This window comes from Blennius ocellaris, assembly GCF_963422515.1.
Source record: "Blennius ocellaris genome assembly, chromosome: 19".
Taxonomy (NCBI): Eukaryota; Metazoa; Chordata; class Actinopteri; order Blenniiformes; family Blenniidae; genus Blennius; species Blennius ocellaris.
Window position 1 is genome coordinate 22,650,546 of NC_137668.1, and position 16,302 is coordinate 22,666,847.

Below are 16,302 nucleotides of genomic sequence, written 5' to 3' on the forward strand. Positions count from 1 at the left end.
TCTCGGGCTTCTCCGTCCGCTTTCGGCCTCAGATATTGACCCGGTGATTGATTTAGGCCCTCATAATTAGCAGGCCTAATTTAATTAAAGTGCAATTTAACGATACAGTAGGCAAAGGCAAAAGGCAGCGGTGTCATTGATAGATCAGCCCGGGCCTGATGTGAAGCAGGCGCTGGCAGATGATGTATTCCACGCAGCGGGGCACTCGGTGACAGAAAGGAAGGGACAAAGACTTGAAGTCGGGAGACAAAGAGGGGAGTACGTGCCGAGTACAGAGCGAGAGAGAGAAGGAGGGAGGGACGCCTTTGTTTTATCCAGAATGTCAAGACCACAAACATCCCTGTCTGCCTCTCACCTCCACCCCTCCTGCCTCCCGCCACTCAATTCAGATCTGGACAAATGCAGACTCACATTCTTTGATCTAATTTGCTTAACAGCATTAGGAACCTGTCTGTCCCCGTAATTCGCTTTTCAAGTGAATCCACATCAGGGCACGAACGTTTATGGACCAAAAGCAATGTCTTTCCATAGGAGAGAGAGAGAAAAAGCAGCCTGGCTTAAAAGGTAGGGATCTGTTGTTGATTAAAGAGGCGTGTAGGGATTTAGGAGGTACATTAAATTTAGCCAGGAAAAAAACAAATGTCTGAGAGCAGAGATTAGAATGTTGACAATTGTCAATGGATATTTCCCAGTTTTTTTTTTTTTGGGGGGGGGGCAGTCATACTTCTTGAGCAGTCTATACAAATCACCTGGAAGTAAAGAGCTCCAGCTTCATAACAAACAAAGAAAAGATAAAACGCTGACATTTTTGTCATCCAATCATCATGATTCAAGTGTACCTTTAGTGGTTCTGTTTTCACAAGGATTCTTTTTTTCTGAACAAAAGATGCTACTTCTGTGTTGTCGACACAAAAAAACAAAACAAAAAAACATCAAAAAGCTGACGCAACAATCCATCTGGCATGGGGAGCAGACAAAACTTCAAAATGTTACAGCACATCCTCAACGTGTTGGCTCAGAATGCTGACGGTGCGGTTTGATTGATTATTAGTGCAGCAGAAAAGCACAGCGGTTGTTTTGTTTGAATTAGTTGTTTAGTAAATGCTGGGGTGTGAGAGATGGTTTCTGTGTCCACCGGCACCGAGGTGGATAAAGCGACCGTATAAAGTCTGTGGGTGGACGGATGCTTGGGCTCCATTTACACTATTTCAAGAGAAAATGCATAATTTTTGCATTTTCAGTCACTCGGCAACGACGTCCATTCACACAGAAATGGCCAGAATGCTGAAAATGATGTCGTTGGCATGTTGAGCCATGAGTTGGGGCTGTTAGTTTTTGTAATGATACTACACACAATACAAACGGAATAAACATTAACGATGGGAGTTAATGTGGCATATAATGAAGTTGGATTGTTACCACGGTGACTCAACATAAATGTAGTGAGTCTACTGAACTGCAGACTAGGAGAAATACGGCTGCATTTTTTTTTGACTGATGTGCCGATGCAGTAATGCTTATAAAGTTTTGCTTTCTTAAAAAACAGCAACTTCAAAACCAGATACAGGGTTCTTCTTTTTTTTGTCGTTTGTTTTTCGTTGTAAATGTGAACCTTATTCCAAGTTAAAACAGATTTTTAACACCCGGCTTTCCCTCAAATGCCTTCACCTGTCACAACAGCACGTCGCCTTTTTTTTCCCCTCGTCCCCCTTATCAAAAGGAATGGTACATCTAATCGCTTGGCTTTGAACAAGGCTGGAGCCCACGGATGCAGAGTGTAAAATATGAAAGGCAGCACATGTCCTCATCAGAAGACGGGCACCGCCCTGTTGGCACACAAACACGGGACCCGTAGAATCGTAACCTCCCTCTTCATTTTTTTTGGTCTTGTTCTTCCATAAAACACAGGAGATGGCAGCCGCGAGGGTCACGCTGCTTTGATTTTCTTCCAGATTTGTACATTCCAGTCCAACGGGGAGCTCATCATTTTGCCAAACGAGAGATTCACTCAAAATCTGAATGGCACAGAAGCTATAGGTGCTGAGTTTTGACCGCTCGGTGCCATATATTCTGATTTACTATGTATTGAAATCCCTTTTAGCTGACATCATCATTATGAAGATCATAACAATGTAAATAAGATAAGAACATTTGCCAGTGGTGTTTTCGTTTCCATGCTGACAACCACTAAGTGCCATTTAGGGAGGCTGTGGCTTGGTCATTATGAGCCTTTCATCATCCACTAACTGGTTTAACTCTTTACCCAGCCTTCTATAATGCACCCCTATCTGCTGCATAAATGTAAATAAGTGTCCCCGCAATCTTAATCAGCGTGATGCATTGGCTGTTTTAATGGCAGTGGAGTCCGATGGACTGGCGGGTAATGAAGGGTTAAGGCTGTTGGAGTGGAGCCAGGTCGTTGGGTGCAACAGTCACGTCCAATCTAATCACGGAGGCCATAATTTGGCCCTAATGGCAGCTACCTCCGAGCGGAGGGAAGAGGGACCCTCTGTAACGTCTGAATAATGGCTGTAGGGCGAGTTCTGACACGGCCTTCCTGTATGTGTGCATGCAGACGGTGAAGACGCCCACTCTGATTGTCCGCTTTGCACATTTACCTGAAAAGTCTCGCGTCTGACACCTAAAAGCTTGTCCTCGGCGCTGATTGAAACCAGCACGGTTCTGGCTCCGCTTGAGGTACAAAAGTATCGGTAATTGCCGCTGGAGGTCAGAGGAACTTTAATAGGACTATTAGGAGTTATTACTAGCAGCTTGTCTTTGTGTGTCAATGCCATTGTGCTATGCAGCGGCTCTGTGAAGTCCAACCTGGGCCTGTCTTGTTGTACAGTGTTTAGTCGAACTGCATTAACTGAAGGTAATGAGGGTACAATTACGTCTCCTTAACCTTTTGTGAAGGGAAACCACTGCCTCTGCCATTTTCACGTTTCGTTTTTTTTTTTTTTTTTTCTTCTTCCTCCCTTCTACCTCTGCTCCAAAAGCCCATTCTTCACACATGTTGCCTTCACGTGTTACCTCTGGCTGGGTTAATGTTTCCATAAGGGGCGTATGTCATCTCGCACAATTAGTGCTTTGCGTTTTTTGCTCTGGCCTCAGTGAACACTGCAGCAGTCAACAACCCGGACTTGATTGCCGGTTCTCCCGTCTTTGCTCAAACCCCGAACACCCTGCGATATTTCTGCACCCCGTTCTCTGGCATCCATTGTTCTGCCAGGCGACAGACGTCTCACTAGCGTGACATTGTCTGACAGGGAGAGCCCCCCCCCCCACCCCCCCGGTCTGCCGGCCCCTGAAGGCTGGGCGGTGGCCAGAATTACACCACTTGCTGCAACCTTTGAACTCATTCTTGTTAAGACCTTGATGTCAAAGATGGCCTCAGGAGGGATCACCCCCCCCGACACTCTCCTCCAAAATCCACCACTTCTTTACCCTGTAACAACTGCATGTTGTACTTGCTTGTGGCCGGTGGTGTGACACACACACACACACACACACACACACACACACACACACACACACACACACACACACGCACACACTTACAGCAGGTCTGCTTTAGGACAGCGCTTGATGGAGGATGACAGCTCGTCGACATGCCGCCTTTGCCCCAAACCCTGGAGCACCAGTGTTCGTGCTGCGCTGGTGCTTGTTAGTGTGTGTGCAGAGAGAGTCCCCCCCACCCCACCCCCACCCCCTCCGACCAACCAGCTGGTACCTCCCTCCCTCCCTCCCTCCCTCCCTCCCTCCCTTCGGCCCTCTCGCCAGTCTCTAACCTGCCTGTCCATTTGAAGGTAACAGGGCTCTGCACTTTGCAGTTCCACCTGCTCCTGCTTCACTTCTTCAATGATTTCTAAAAAAAAAAAAAAAATCTAATACAGCCTTCTCCAACGCTTGCTTTTTTTCTTTATTGTCAAAGAGGCTAGTGATTTTTTTTTTTTTTTTCCTGACCTGGCATCAGGGCTTGGAGCCCTCCCCGCTGCTCAGGAGGGCGGGAGGGAGAACAAGCCTGGAATGAGTGCCACAGAGAGTTGAAAAGCCTTGTTGCATCCTCCACTCTGCTGGTTACCAAGGGATCAACAGGGTGCTAAAAGCACTCAAGGGAGGATGGAATGGATGTTTTTTTTTTTTTTTCTTGCATAGATGGAAAGGAGGGTAAAGGGACAGATTCAGAGTGATGGAGAGACAAAGAAAGACAGCAGAGAGGGAGAGTGAAAGGGCAGAGAGAGGTGGATATATATTTAGCCTGTGTTTCTCCTCTGCTGTCACTCGGAGCTCCGCTTCGCCACGGACACAAGGACAGACAATAAGGGGGTTGGCAGGAAATCTAACGCCGCCCAGGGTCTCTCGGAAAACCCCTCGCTCCGCTGGACGGTCGGCAGCGACCCGCAAGGTCTTCGCTCTCGCTGAATGTCAATCTCAACAAGTCATTATTCAGCCTTTGAAGCGGTATTTGTTAGTCCGGCTCAAACACACAGCCTTTGTCCAAAGCTCTGGGAGATAATGAGGAAACCGTGCCCCCCCCCCGACGGCCGAATACCCACAACTCCCGACTCTTAACGAATCGCGGCGGACACTTACGCACTGCCAGTCCAGTGTCAAGAGCCCATCATGTGTCTGTTTCTAAGAGAAGTGACAAGCAGCTGGGGCCTGCCTTCAAATGTAGCAGGGAAGTGTTCTGTCACTGCCCAGTAACACATCTTGACGGTATAACTTCATATAAAATCCAGAGAATCGAATTCAGGCACCGCAAAACAAGATGTATCCTCCGTTCATTGTGATGTTAATCCACGTTTAATCAAATGGTTCATTGTGAACAACAATAATACTGGCAAGAAAACACACTTTCAGTCATGAGAAAAACCTTTTTCACAGTCACAGTTATGTTGGTACGTTTTTTTTTTTTAGCTTTGCTTGATATGTATTAAACTGCGACATGTCTCTTAAATCACTTTATCTTTTATTCGTCAATATCAAAATTCTATCAATAGTACTCAGCCCAAATCCACCCATCCATCCCACTGCTTTATCCGGTGCAGGGACACAGAGAGCTGGAGCCAATCCCAGCTAATTCTGGGCGAGAGGAGAGTGGATCTGACAAGGTCACCGGTCCATCAGCCATGTTCTATGGTTGTTGTTTCACGTTATTCTAGTACATTGAATCACCTTGTTTCAAATTCATCTGGCTGCTTCAACGTTTGATAGTGATGCAGAAACTTGCAATTAAGAAATGATACAATGTTTTCGATTGTAGCATTTTGGATTTCCATTTACATGGAAATCGCGGAAAACACAACTTTTCTGAAACGATGCTACTGTGCACGTTGAGTCTCCCGTAATGGCAATCCAACTTTGTTGTCTGTCCACACAAATGTCTGTATCCTCTCCATTATTAATATTTATTGTTCTTTGCTTGAATGTGCATTTGGTTCCATTACAAAAACAAACACCACCCACTAGTCGCCAAACATGAAAACTACATTTTCAGCGTTTGTCGTTTCCGTGTGAACGGACATCTTCTTCAAAAGTTTGCAATGTAAACATTAAAACTTTGTGAAATGATAAGGCCAAAATTATGCATTTCCACTTGAAACTTGACTGTAGAAACTGGGCATTGCATTACAAATTCTCTTTTGAGGTGTGATATCATTGTTGTAATCCAGCAAACCATCTCAGCCTGAAACTGCAACACTTTAGTGTATTCCTCTTTAAAATAAAAACACCAGAAAGCCAGCCAACATTCAGTATGTAAAACAATTCAGTTGTTCTGCAGATGTCCTTGGAATAAAAATCAATATCTGGGCATAGCGCGGATCACTGCACTCGCATGGAGAAGAAAATACCTCAGAAGGTTTTCAAACAAATAAAATTCTCATTTTCATGCAGATTATTTTGTCATTTGTTCATAAACAAGCATACAAGGTATCATTACGACACGATACATGCTTTTATCTTTGATTGAATGCCTCTTTCATCCATATCGTGCCACTGTGGTTAAAACTTTTTTTTTTTTTTTTTTTCATCCTCGCAGTCCGTCTTGGGTTTGTTTCTCTCAACAGACGTATCACCTTGTTCTGATCTGTTCTCTTGCTACTTGGTAGCAATTTTAACTGTTGAATTTCTGCATCACACCTGATTTGTGACTTTTTCCTTTTTTCCTCCTGTATTTCTCCTTTCATTCCATCACGTTTTGTCTTTTTTTTTTTCGGTTCTCCACTTGCATTTGCATGTTAAAAGAAAAGACATGAACCAGCTTACAGTATCAAACCAAAGAAACAAGCAAGTGTTGCTACGAGCCGCCGCTGAAGTTAATTACACGTCAGCCGCAGCGATGATACACCACTAATCAGCTCACCTCTCTGATCACGCCGCTGTCTAATGAGATAAAGTTCCGAAGCACTCTCATCTCCTTTGTTTTATGTATTTCAAAAAAAAAACGCCTTTTTTAAAAGTCAACATATTTTTTTTTCCTCCATCCAGCAATTGTCAATCACTAGTCCATGAACAACTCTGTATTCATTCTTCTAGTCCAATTCCAGCCCTCCCACATTTATTTCTGCATATAAAATGAAATAATAGAGTCTCACACACACACACACACACGGGATTTTTCACACACAAAGAAAAGGCCTGTATAACAGGCCATATGAGGTGCCTAGGGACTGCAGCTGACATGTAATTATAGGCCAGGGTTTCAGGTCGACTGGCTCATTTTGATAGCGGCCAGTCAGAAAAGAAGGGAAAGGAAGGGTGAGACGAGGTCTTTTAAGGTAAACTGCAATGAAATGTTCATCCCCCCCCCACCCCACCCCCCCTGCTTCCTCCACCATCCCACCTCTAATAAATAAATAGGGGACACGCCTGGTTGTCCCTGAAGAAATCGTGCCCCTCTGCTTTGCATCTCTTTTCATGAAAAAACTTGACCTATTTGGATGTGCTTGACATTTTAGTGAAAGAAGAAGGTGATGGGGGGGGGGGAACAAAGGGCTTCAGTCGGAACGTCTCTGCACAGCCTACCGAGGATCAGCTGCTGCTAATGGGACTGGAAGCCGGGCCATAATGAAGAAACTATAGTAATCACTGCGTCTCATTTGTTGACGGACCCCCTCAGTTTTTCTTGGTAGCCAACCTTCAGCAGCTGATTGAAAATGAAGCCCGTGTTATTAGATATGTCTCTTCCCCAATCCGACATGCGGGATGTCATCGCTGCTCGTAAGTGCCTCGGCTCGATCCGCACCATCCCCATAAAGAGGGCTCCAAATGAAGATTTTATCCCCCATTAAGGAGAGCACGAGGCCGCTGTCTCGTCCCAGAGCCTAGTTAAGCCCTCAGACGTCTGGCCCCGCCCGTAGCCGCCGCCGCCTCCCGGTTCTGCTCTGCCTAATGGCACCCGGAAGGGAGACGGGTAAATAAGACGAAGAAAGCAAGGAGAAACCGAAGCTATCAGGCGAGATGGCTTTCAGGCAGCGCTGCGCCTTGCTGCCGTCACCGCAAACACCCAGCAGAGGTGCGGCGCTCTATCAGGTCTTATTTTATAGTAAAGGGAACAATGATACCTCTTTTTTTAATGGGATGAGTACAACTACCAACCTTTAGTTAATTGCCGATGCGAACTACCAATACAAGTACTTATTAAATGCCATGAAGTCTAATTCATACAATACGCAGAGGCATTGCATTGCCGTGTATTGTGGATCTTTTGAGAGTTCACCAAATAGTATCGGACCTAATACTCGACACTGGTATGGATGCGTCTCTGTCAATTAAAACAACTTGTCAAATGCGTTGCAGCTGTAGAGTGACGCTTCCACAGCCACATCAGGGCTCCATGTGACTTTTCCAACAGGTAATTAGATTAAAAGCTGGTGAAAAGACGTGTCGGCAGGAGAGGACGAGCTAATAAATAATGACAGAATGCATGAGACCTATTTGTATGTTCTTGGAATTGTTTTTTTCTTTTTTTAACGATCTGTCCTTTTTGTTCTTGTCTTTTATAGGAGGAAGAAGAGCTGAGGAAACACGAGAGGAGAATTGAAAGGATCGAGCCAGTCGGGAGGGCCGACTCCTCACTGGAACACTCACCCGTCTTGCATCTAGAGTGAGTGGCCTTTTTACACCCCCCCCCCCACCCCCTCCCCCCTTCCCACTTATGCATCAGGCAGCGTGTCTTAAAAGCTTCCACAAATATATGTTGTGTTACTCAAGGGCCCATGTTCATGGAGTCTTTTTCTTTCCCCCCAATCGTTACTCTTTTTTTTTTTTTTTTTCTGATCCGTCATCACACTCTTCTCTGGACAACCTATCATTTTGAGATACGGCACAAGTTGACACTGAACAAATGAAGGAAAATCTTGGCTTTATGATATATATGAAATTATCACAAGACTTTAAATAGCTGTTGGCTCTAATTGGCTAAACAGCGTGGCATTATAACTTACACTTACACTATCGGAAAGCTTGTTTATTTCCCTTTCAGATAGTTTTGCAAACTGTTGGTCCAGACTTTTGGTCCAAAAATTAGCCTTTAATTATTAAATTAATTCCTTCTTCCTTTAGTTTTTATGTATTTTGTGTTTGCAAGTTGCTTTTGCAAGATACCTTTGACATGTTTCGATTGGAATCCAGTCGAAAATGGAAAACACTGACGAGAACCTGCCTTCTGATACCATTTTCTTGATGGTCATTGATGTTGATCATTAATAGAATACTAATCCAATAACATGTATGTGAGACGCAGACACGACGGAGAAAAAAAAAAACCTTGTTCTTGAAATGTCATCCCGCCACATCTGCATTGACATTTGTCTCTTCATTTGTCTTCACGTCTTTATCTGCACAAATTAACCTCCTCCTCCTCCTCCCTTCCCTTTACACGTTTTCAATTAATTTGTCCTCTTTTAGCACAACAGTCTGATTGTAATCACTTAATTGGAGTCTCCATTTGGATCCCTAATCGACCCCGAGGTCCACCAGCCAGTCTTTGTAATGGATGAGTCTCTATAGGCAACACAATGCAGCCTCCGCCAACACGTCCCCCCCCTACATCTTATTGACCTGGTGTCATGTTTGACTCTGCTGTGTTTTTAGATTTTGCATCCCTGCGCCTTCTTGTCAGTCCTGCTAGTTTATTTTTTTATTTTTTTATTCATGCCTGTCTCTCCTCCCTCCCTCTCCCTCGTCCTCCCCTCATCCATCAACGTCCTGCAGGAGCATGCTCAAGCCGGTGGAGATGTCCAACGGAGGCGGGCCCCTGGGGATCCACGTAGTGCCTTTCAGTTCACAGGACGTCAGGTAAAGAAAAAAAAAAAAAAAAAAACCCATCTGAGCGTGAGAGGCTCACCGTCCTTTATGTCAGGGGCGTCAAACATAAGGCCTGTTCGCCAAAACTGGCCTGCTCGAGGCTCCAGTCCGGCCGAACCACCGAGCAAATTGTGGAAAACACTGAGACCCCAGCCTTTTTTCTTCTAGATGACATATTTACCATAAAAAATAATGTCCAAACTGCCCCGGGGGCCAACCTGTCATAATCTTTTTGTATGTGGCTGTTGGTGAATACAGATGAACACCGAGTTTAGCATTTCTGGCGCACTTGCCCTGAAACGGATGCTTGTTTTTGTTTTGATTTCTTTTCAAATGCCTGAATTGAAGCTTATATTTAAGGTGTCGAAAGTAAAGCCCTTATGCTAAAACCTGCTTTGAAGAGGCTCCAATCCAGCCGCCAAACCACCAAGCAAATTGTTAAAATTTCAAAGAAAACATTTCTTTTCTGCAAAGGGTTTTTTTTTGTTTTTTTTTTTTTAAGTAGTGAACGCAACACTGAGGTGCCCAGAGGTGAGATTTCACTGATTCCGCCATGAAAGCTGGCAAACTAGCATTAGCCTCAGCCATGCTGTCAGGAGGAGTTTGTGAAAAAAAAACAAAAAAAAACAAATGTATAATGCAACAGCTGCAGGAGAAGTTTTTGGACATTTCATTCTATTTTGCACCAGAATTTATCAATAAAATCAGCTTCATGTTGAGAGTGTATTTTTTTTCTGTACTAATTGTTTCGGCTTTGTGAAAATATCAAAATTTTAAACCCTTAAAAATCTATAAAGTGTAAATTGAAGTGTTATCATGGCAATATTTTACCAGTCTGCGCCACTCGAGATGAAATTGGGCTGAATGTAGCTCCTGCCTTGTATAGGAATACCTGAATGTTGTATATATATATATATTATTTTCACTCATTTCAAGTTTTTTTTCGATTTTATTCATGTTTGTATTTTTTCGCCCACAGCTGTCTTTTTGCTCTTGATTTTTAAATGTTTTGTTATTGTGCGCCTCAGCGTTTAAACGCCACGTCTGCACTCGGCACATCCCATCGTGCAGGAGCCCCCAGTGGCAAGGAGAACAGATGAAAGCAGTTTTTGCTCTTGACTGCACACTTTTCTCTTTTGTTTTTACTTCTAACCTCTCTGCACAGTCACAGCAGTGTCCGCTGTTTCCTTAAAGTGATTCCCGTTATACTTTGAACTGACAGGAAGTGTCGACGAGGGGAGACAAGAGAAAGAAGACGTCCCACTTAATGGTTATTCCAACAAAAAAAAAAAAATGACAGAAAGTGGCCGAATGTAATCAAACTAAAAGCTTAAGCTAAGGGACTGGCATCACACCAAGGTGAATGTGACGACTCAGCGCCGTGATGGGGAGAGAGGAGGTGAGGTGAGGGGGGGAGGGGGGAGGTGAAGAAATGAAATGGGATGACATTTGAGGGGAAGAGGACGGCTGTCATTGAAGACGGCTGACTGAGACACTAATCTCATTGCTGTTTATAAGCAAGTGTCAGGAAACCATATTTAGCCTTGACCCGGTGTAAACTCCATCAGAGGCAGTGACACTCCGAGTTATCCTGAGTCAGAGACGATCCAGTGAGTCACGACGACTTGTGCCAAACAAAATAAAGCGATTATGGAAACAGAAGCGATATTGCCGAGAGAGAAGTTGAAATCCAGCAGGGCATTAGACATGCTTTTACCCTTAAATGACACCTTCTGTGCTTCAGGGATTTTTCTTAATCTCAATACCCGATTATAGAAGCTACGTCTGACTCAGTGTAAAACAGTCATACTTTTCTTATATTGATGTCACTGACGTGCTGTAATTTGACGCCTGTATCCCAATGTGTACTGCGTCTGTAATGGATGAAATTCTATTTTGTAAAAAATTGACGTTTTCATCACTTGTACTGAGTGCCACAATGAAGAATGAAATTGGGTTGTATGTGGCCCCTGAAATTTTGTGTTTGACACCCCTGGTTTACGCCAAACGATCCATGAAAACCCACTTTTTATCTGATTCAGCTCCTCCTGCATCGTCTTTCCTAGAAAACCTGCTTCCATGCAGCATTACTGCTCCACTCCATCAGCGGCTCATTACCGAAGAACAACGGGGGAGCTGAAGCCCAAACTTTGGCCCCGTTTACATGTTGTTTCAAATTGAAAGCATGCCAGTTTTGCAATTTTCTTTTTTAAGAAAAGTTACATTGAAAAACATTCGTTTGCATGGAAACCGCAGAAATGCGTTTTTGGTTTTCACTTGAAATCGTTTTTGTCTAACCAGTTTTAAGTTCCTCTTTATACCCAAACTCAAGCGTCTCCTGCCAAAATGTCACAGTGACGCCAGGAAATGTCTTCTCTCTCGCCTCGGGTCCGGACTAATAGCCCATCAGTGCCTTCACTTGACTTCATCCGTGATAAGACTCAGTGTCTGGTCAGTGGGATGATGCTAATGGCCGCGGCCCAGCTCCTTCCTCTGTGCGCTTTGTGCTCAGGACAGGAGGCATTAAGCTCAGCGGGGCTGTCATTAGCGTCTAGACCGGGGCCAGAGGGGTCAGACGGCCCCGCCACGGCAGACGGCAAACAAGGAAGTGCAGGCACTCCGGCGTCGGCTGGCCGCATTCTGCTCCACTGCACCCACATCGAGTCGCATCCAAGCGGTGGTACAGGAGAAAGCCGAGGGACTCCGTCACTCCTGCAGACGCAGTGTCTTTAATACACAGATCCTTGCCTAGAACTCGGTGTGGAACAGTTTCTGGAAAGACACAAACTCGACTCAAGAACATCTGGACACACAAGGACACACACACATGCACACACTCCTCCAGATGCTTTCTGTGCCTAATGAACTTCTCATTCCGTGACCAGTTTCAATTGTAAACAAACTGCGGACATAATTGCCTTGCATAAACGGCTCCTGATTGGATTATTACTTGATTAAAGGCGGGAGACGAGCGAGCAGGTGGCCCTCCTTCAAATCGTCTCCCGGCGCCGCCGCGAGATGGAGCGAAGACGTGCCGTTGTTTTCGGGGGGGGGGGGGGAGTGGGACTCGGCATCTGTGGGAGAATCTTCTCGCCACAAAAGTCCTTGTCTCGTGATGAATTTTACCCGATTTGCTGATATTCGAATCGCGCTTCGGCTCACCTCCGAGGAACCGACGAGCGTCTCCAAACGGCGTGGGAAGAAATTGAGGGGGTGATTGTGCATTGCAGTCAACACAGTAATAGTGCTTTTACCAAATCATCCTCATCTTCAAATCCCTCAAAGATGCTCCTTCATCCCCAGTCCTCCCCGCTGCCGCTTTGAATACTGATCAGGGATCAGCCCGAACTCCTTTATCTGCAGTCTCTCGTCTGCCACCAGATCAGAAGTCATTAGAGGGTGTCCGGAGTAATCTCCAGCGCGCAGTACTTTGTTTTCAAGCTGCCAACACTTATGCAGCTAAAGCACAATCATGTCTGCCTCCACGCTCGCCGCAATTACTCTCTGCTCGGCGCACTTAAGCTGACCTGGCAACGAGGAACGGGGAAGGAGGGCTCTTTGTGATCTTTAATTTTCGACTCGTCGCCGAACCGTTTATCCCCGACGCGAGGGGCCGTGATGAGTCCGCGCCACGAACGTGGATTTTCACATTATACAGCCAATTAAGAGCAATGTTCTGAGAAAAAAAAAAAGGGGGCGGGGGGTGGGGGTGGGGGGGGGGGGGGGGGGGGCTGGCTGTTTGGCTGAAATGCTAAAGAGCTCCGCAAAGTCTGCCCTTGACGTCGGCGGTAAACAGGGTCACACTTTCAATGCGTCGCTGTTTGTGTGTCCGGCGAGCGACGGGGAAAGAAGTGAAAAATATGAACAGCGTGCCGCTCCTGTCCTTGCCACTAATGAGGTGTTACTTTCAGGGTAATATACCCTTATTTTTTTGTTATTCTTCCCCAAATAAAGCTGACTTCCTGTCAGTTTATGCAAGGTCACCGAAGACTCAGTCAGCTTGGCTGATACCTCGGGCCTCAGACCGCTGCAGGTTGTAACTCTGCTGCGTGAGCACCCGTCTGATGTCTTTGCATGTGGTTATCCTCGGGGCCCAGCTAAAGCCTCCGAGGAGCTCAATGGTGTATTTATCGAGGGGCGGGGGGTGGGGGGGGGGCTGTTTGAAGGTAAAGGTTTCCCATTTATGAAGGGATCGCTGAGATGGCATCGCTGCAGAGCTCCTCGGGTGTTTATTACTCTCGTCTTAAGCTCCAGCAAAGGCAACTGCGGCGTCCGGCACCTTCCGGAAGCCAGAAGATGATCTCTTTGCCGTTGGTCTGGATTATTTCATGCAAACCCCTGGAGCCGTTTCCTCAGACCTGCCCAGAGAAAGAGACACAGAGCAGAGGACAGGAGGACGGACAGAGGCTTAAGAAACCGTGTTCATGTTGCAGTCCTGCCACAGGAAAATACTTAAATGTCTGCAAAGTGAACTTGTAACTTTGGAAACTTACTTTTCACAGAATCCATACGGGAAATCGAACGCTTACAGCACCTTTTGTTGCTCCACTTATTTGAAAGCAATAAATGATGCACTTTACTAAACGATTTTCTTCAAAGAATCGATCATGCTTATGAGTTTTAGCTTTATCTTTGCAGCTACGACATTTAAAGGCCTGGTTTTGCAGTTGCAGTCATCTTAATAACAATCCAACATGGCCGTCCGTCCATGTGACTGTTCACGTACCAACATTAATGATTGTTTGTACCGTATTGTTCTCTGTACACTTTATGAACAAATACACCGAAAAATAACTCATTACTGTTTGCTCATGATGTATTGATTGCATCTTTGTGTTATTCTTTATTGTATATGGTAATACTAATTCTACCTCCGTTTCCTCAATAAAGGGGAATTGAGGCTTTCAGCTTGCATCTTGAGGTTTAACTGGCATAAACAGTGCTTCTCTCACCACACCCCCTGCTGTGTGTTCCCTCTGCAGGACTCAAGGCTTGCTGGTGAAGCGGTTGGAGCGCGGGGGCAAAGCCGAGCAGGAGCGCCTCTTCCAGGAGAACGACTGCATCGTCATGATCAACCAGGGAGACATCCGCAACCTGCGCTTTGAACAGTAAGCTCCGGCGTGGGCCCGTCGTCTGCGTGCCGTCGCTCCTCTTGTTGTCAGCCGCGCAGGACGCCATGCTGATTTTAATTTCGCTCCACCGTCCCCGGAACTGGGACGCACTCGGCCTTCCGCCGGCGCTCTGTCGCCCGAGTGGCGGCGTTCACGCCGAGAGCGGCGTGCTGGACGTTCGGTGCAGCGACGGTAAATTGTGTCCCTGTTGATAAGTGGTAATCCGGAACCGCAGGGAGGACGCGGAGCCCACAACAGCCGCACAATCAAACTGAAATATTACCGACTCGCCGGCCCTCCTGTAATCGGCCTCGGTGACCCGCAGTCCTTCACCACCGCCTCGCCGCCTGATCTAACACCACACACACACACACACACACACACACACACACACACACACACACACACACACACACACACACACACACACACACACACACACACACACACAGTCTCTCTTCCTCAATCCATTAATTTCCTGAATTGGAATGAAGATATAAGCCTGACACCTCGTCTCGCTCACAAACACGAGTCAAAATCAGTGGACTCGCTCATGTGTGGACACATAAAGCAACTCTGAAAGCCTTATCTACACCACACACACACACACACACACAGCGAGGCTGTTGGTGTGTGTGTGTGCACGCCAGGTAGGTAGAGAAATAGATTGCTTCTTCTCCGGGCTGAACTCTGGGAGGTACAGAGTACCGAGGTGGTCCGCTCAGCTCGCTCCTTTATCATCCAGCCCACCACAGGAAGAAGTAACCCACATTCACGCCACCTGAAGTCACACTGAGCCGGACAGAGACTTCTGAGTCCGGTCGGCTCGGCGCCGCCATGTTGGATCATTTCACAAAAGATCAAAAGTCTTCTGATCCTGTTTTGTCTCCCCGCCCCAGTGTAAAATCTCCAGATTTCTTTTTTTTGGGTGTCGGGGAAAAATCATAACTCCTAAGAACTCCTTCAGATGCACAAGAAATATTTAACGTTAGAGTGTACAAACAAAGCATGGTTAAATTGTTTAGTTTTTTTGTAATCGTCCATTCAAAATGATTGCTTTGAAGTACTTCCCCCCACTTCATACTTATTTATTTAATTTGAATTAAAGTGACAGTAGCATGTTCGCTGTTGGGACCAAAGGTAAAGCGCTAAACTGAACAGTTTCCAGTAAATCAATGGAATAACACCATTTAAATCACCATCAAAACAGCCCCAACTTTAAAGATGACCTCCCTTTTGAATGGAAAAAAACATATCTGATTGCTTTGCATCTTGTTGAATCATGTGGCACTGAGCGAGAACTGTTTTGGTGGAAAATGTTCATCAGGAGAGGAGGCACTCTAAATGGTCAGTAGAGAAGGACAGGCTCATCACGATCATCACGACTTTTTTGAAATGCTGCCGCTCATGCATATGCGGTCGTGAATAGTTCTTCTGCACATGCTCAGTAGATTGACAGTAAGAACTATGTTTTCCTCCACAGTGTCATCACTCCCAGTCCGGATTCTCCTGGGATTTTGTAATTTTATACTTGATAGTCATGTCACCTGGAATAACAATCCAACTTGTGGCCTAACACAGTTTAACCAACGCTGGTAAAAACAACAACAACAAAAATCTCTCCATGTTGTATAAATATACCATCCAGTCAACTTTGTCATGCTAATGTATTTACCCCCCTCCTCTTTAAAAAAAAAAAGATGCCATTGTCATCATTACACGTCTCAGTTTCTTTCCAGTTCCTCTGTACTGTGAAAGAGGCTTACAAACCAAATCCACAAGGGAGTGATGTTTTGTAGTGTGCTTCCTCCTCCTCACCAATGCCTGCATAGCGATGAGGAGAAGGAGCCAAACTTTACCCTTTCCTCACTATCTC

At 45.6% G+C, this 16,302-nt stretch overlaps 1 protein-coding gene across 1 annotated transcript in view; it reads left to right on the top strand.

Annotated features, from left to right (window-relative positions):
* Positions 1-16,302, top strand: part of LOC308144074 (partitioning defective 3 homolog) — a gene marked incomplete at its 5' end in the record, with an annotated part of 381,275 nt that overhangs the window by 162,211 nt on the left and 202,762 nt on the right. The window contains 3 exons of the mRNA XM_080515105.1: positions 8,013-8,113; positions 9,223-9,306; positions 14,298-14,423. Of these exons, the coding sequence (XP_080371231.1) occupies positions 8,013-8,113; positions 9,223-9,306; positions 14,298-14,423 (311 nt within the window). The remainder of the gene's footprint in view (positions 1-8,012; positions 8,114-9,222; positions 9,307-14,297; positions 14,424-16,302) is intronic.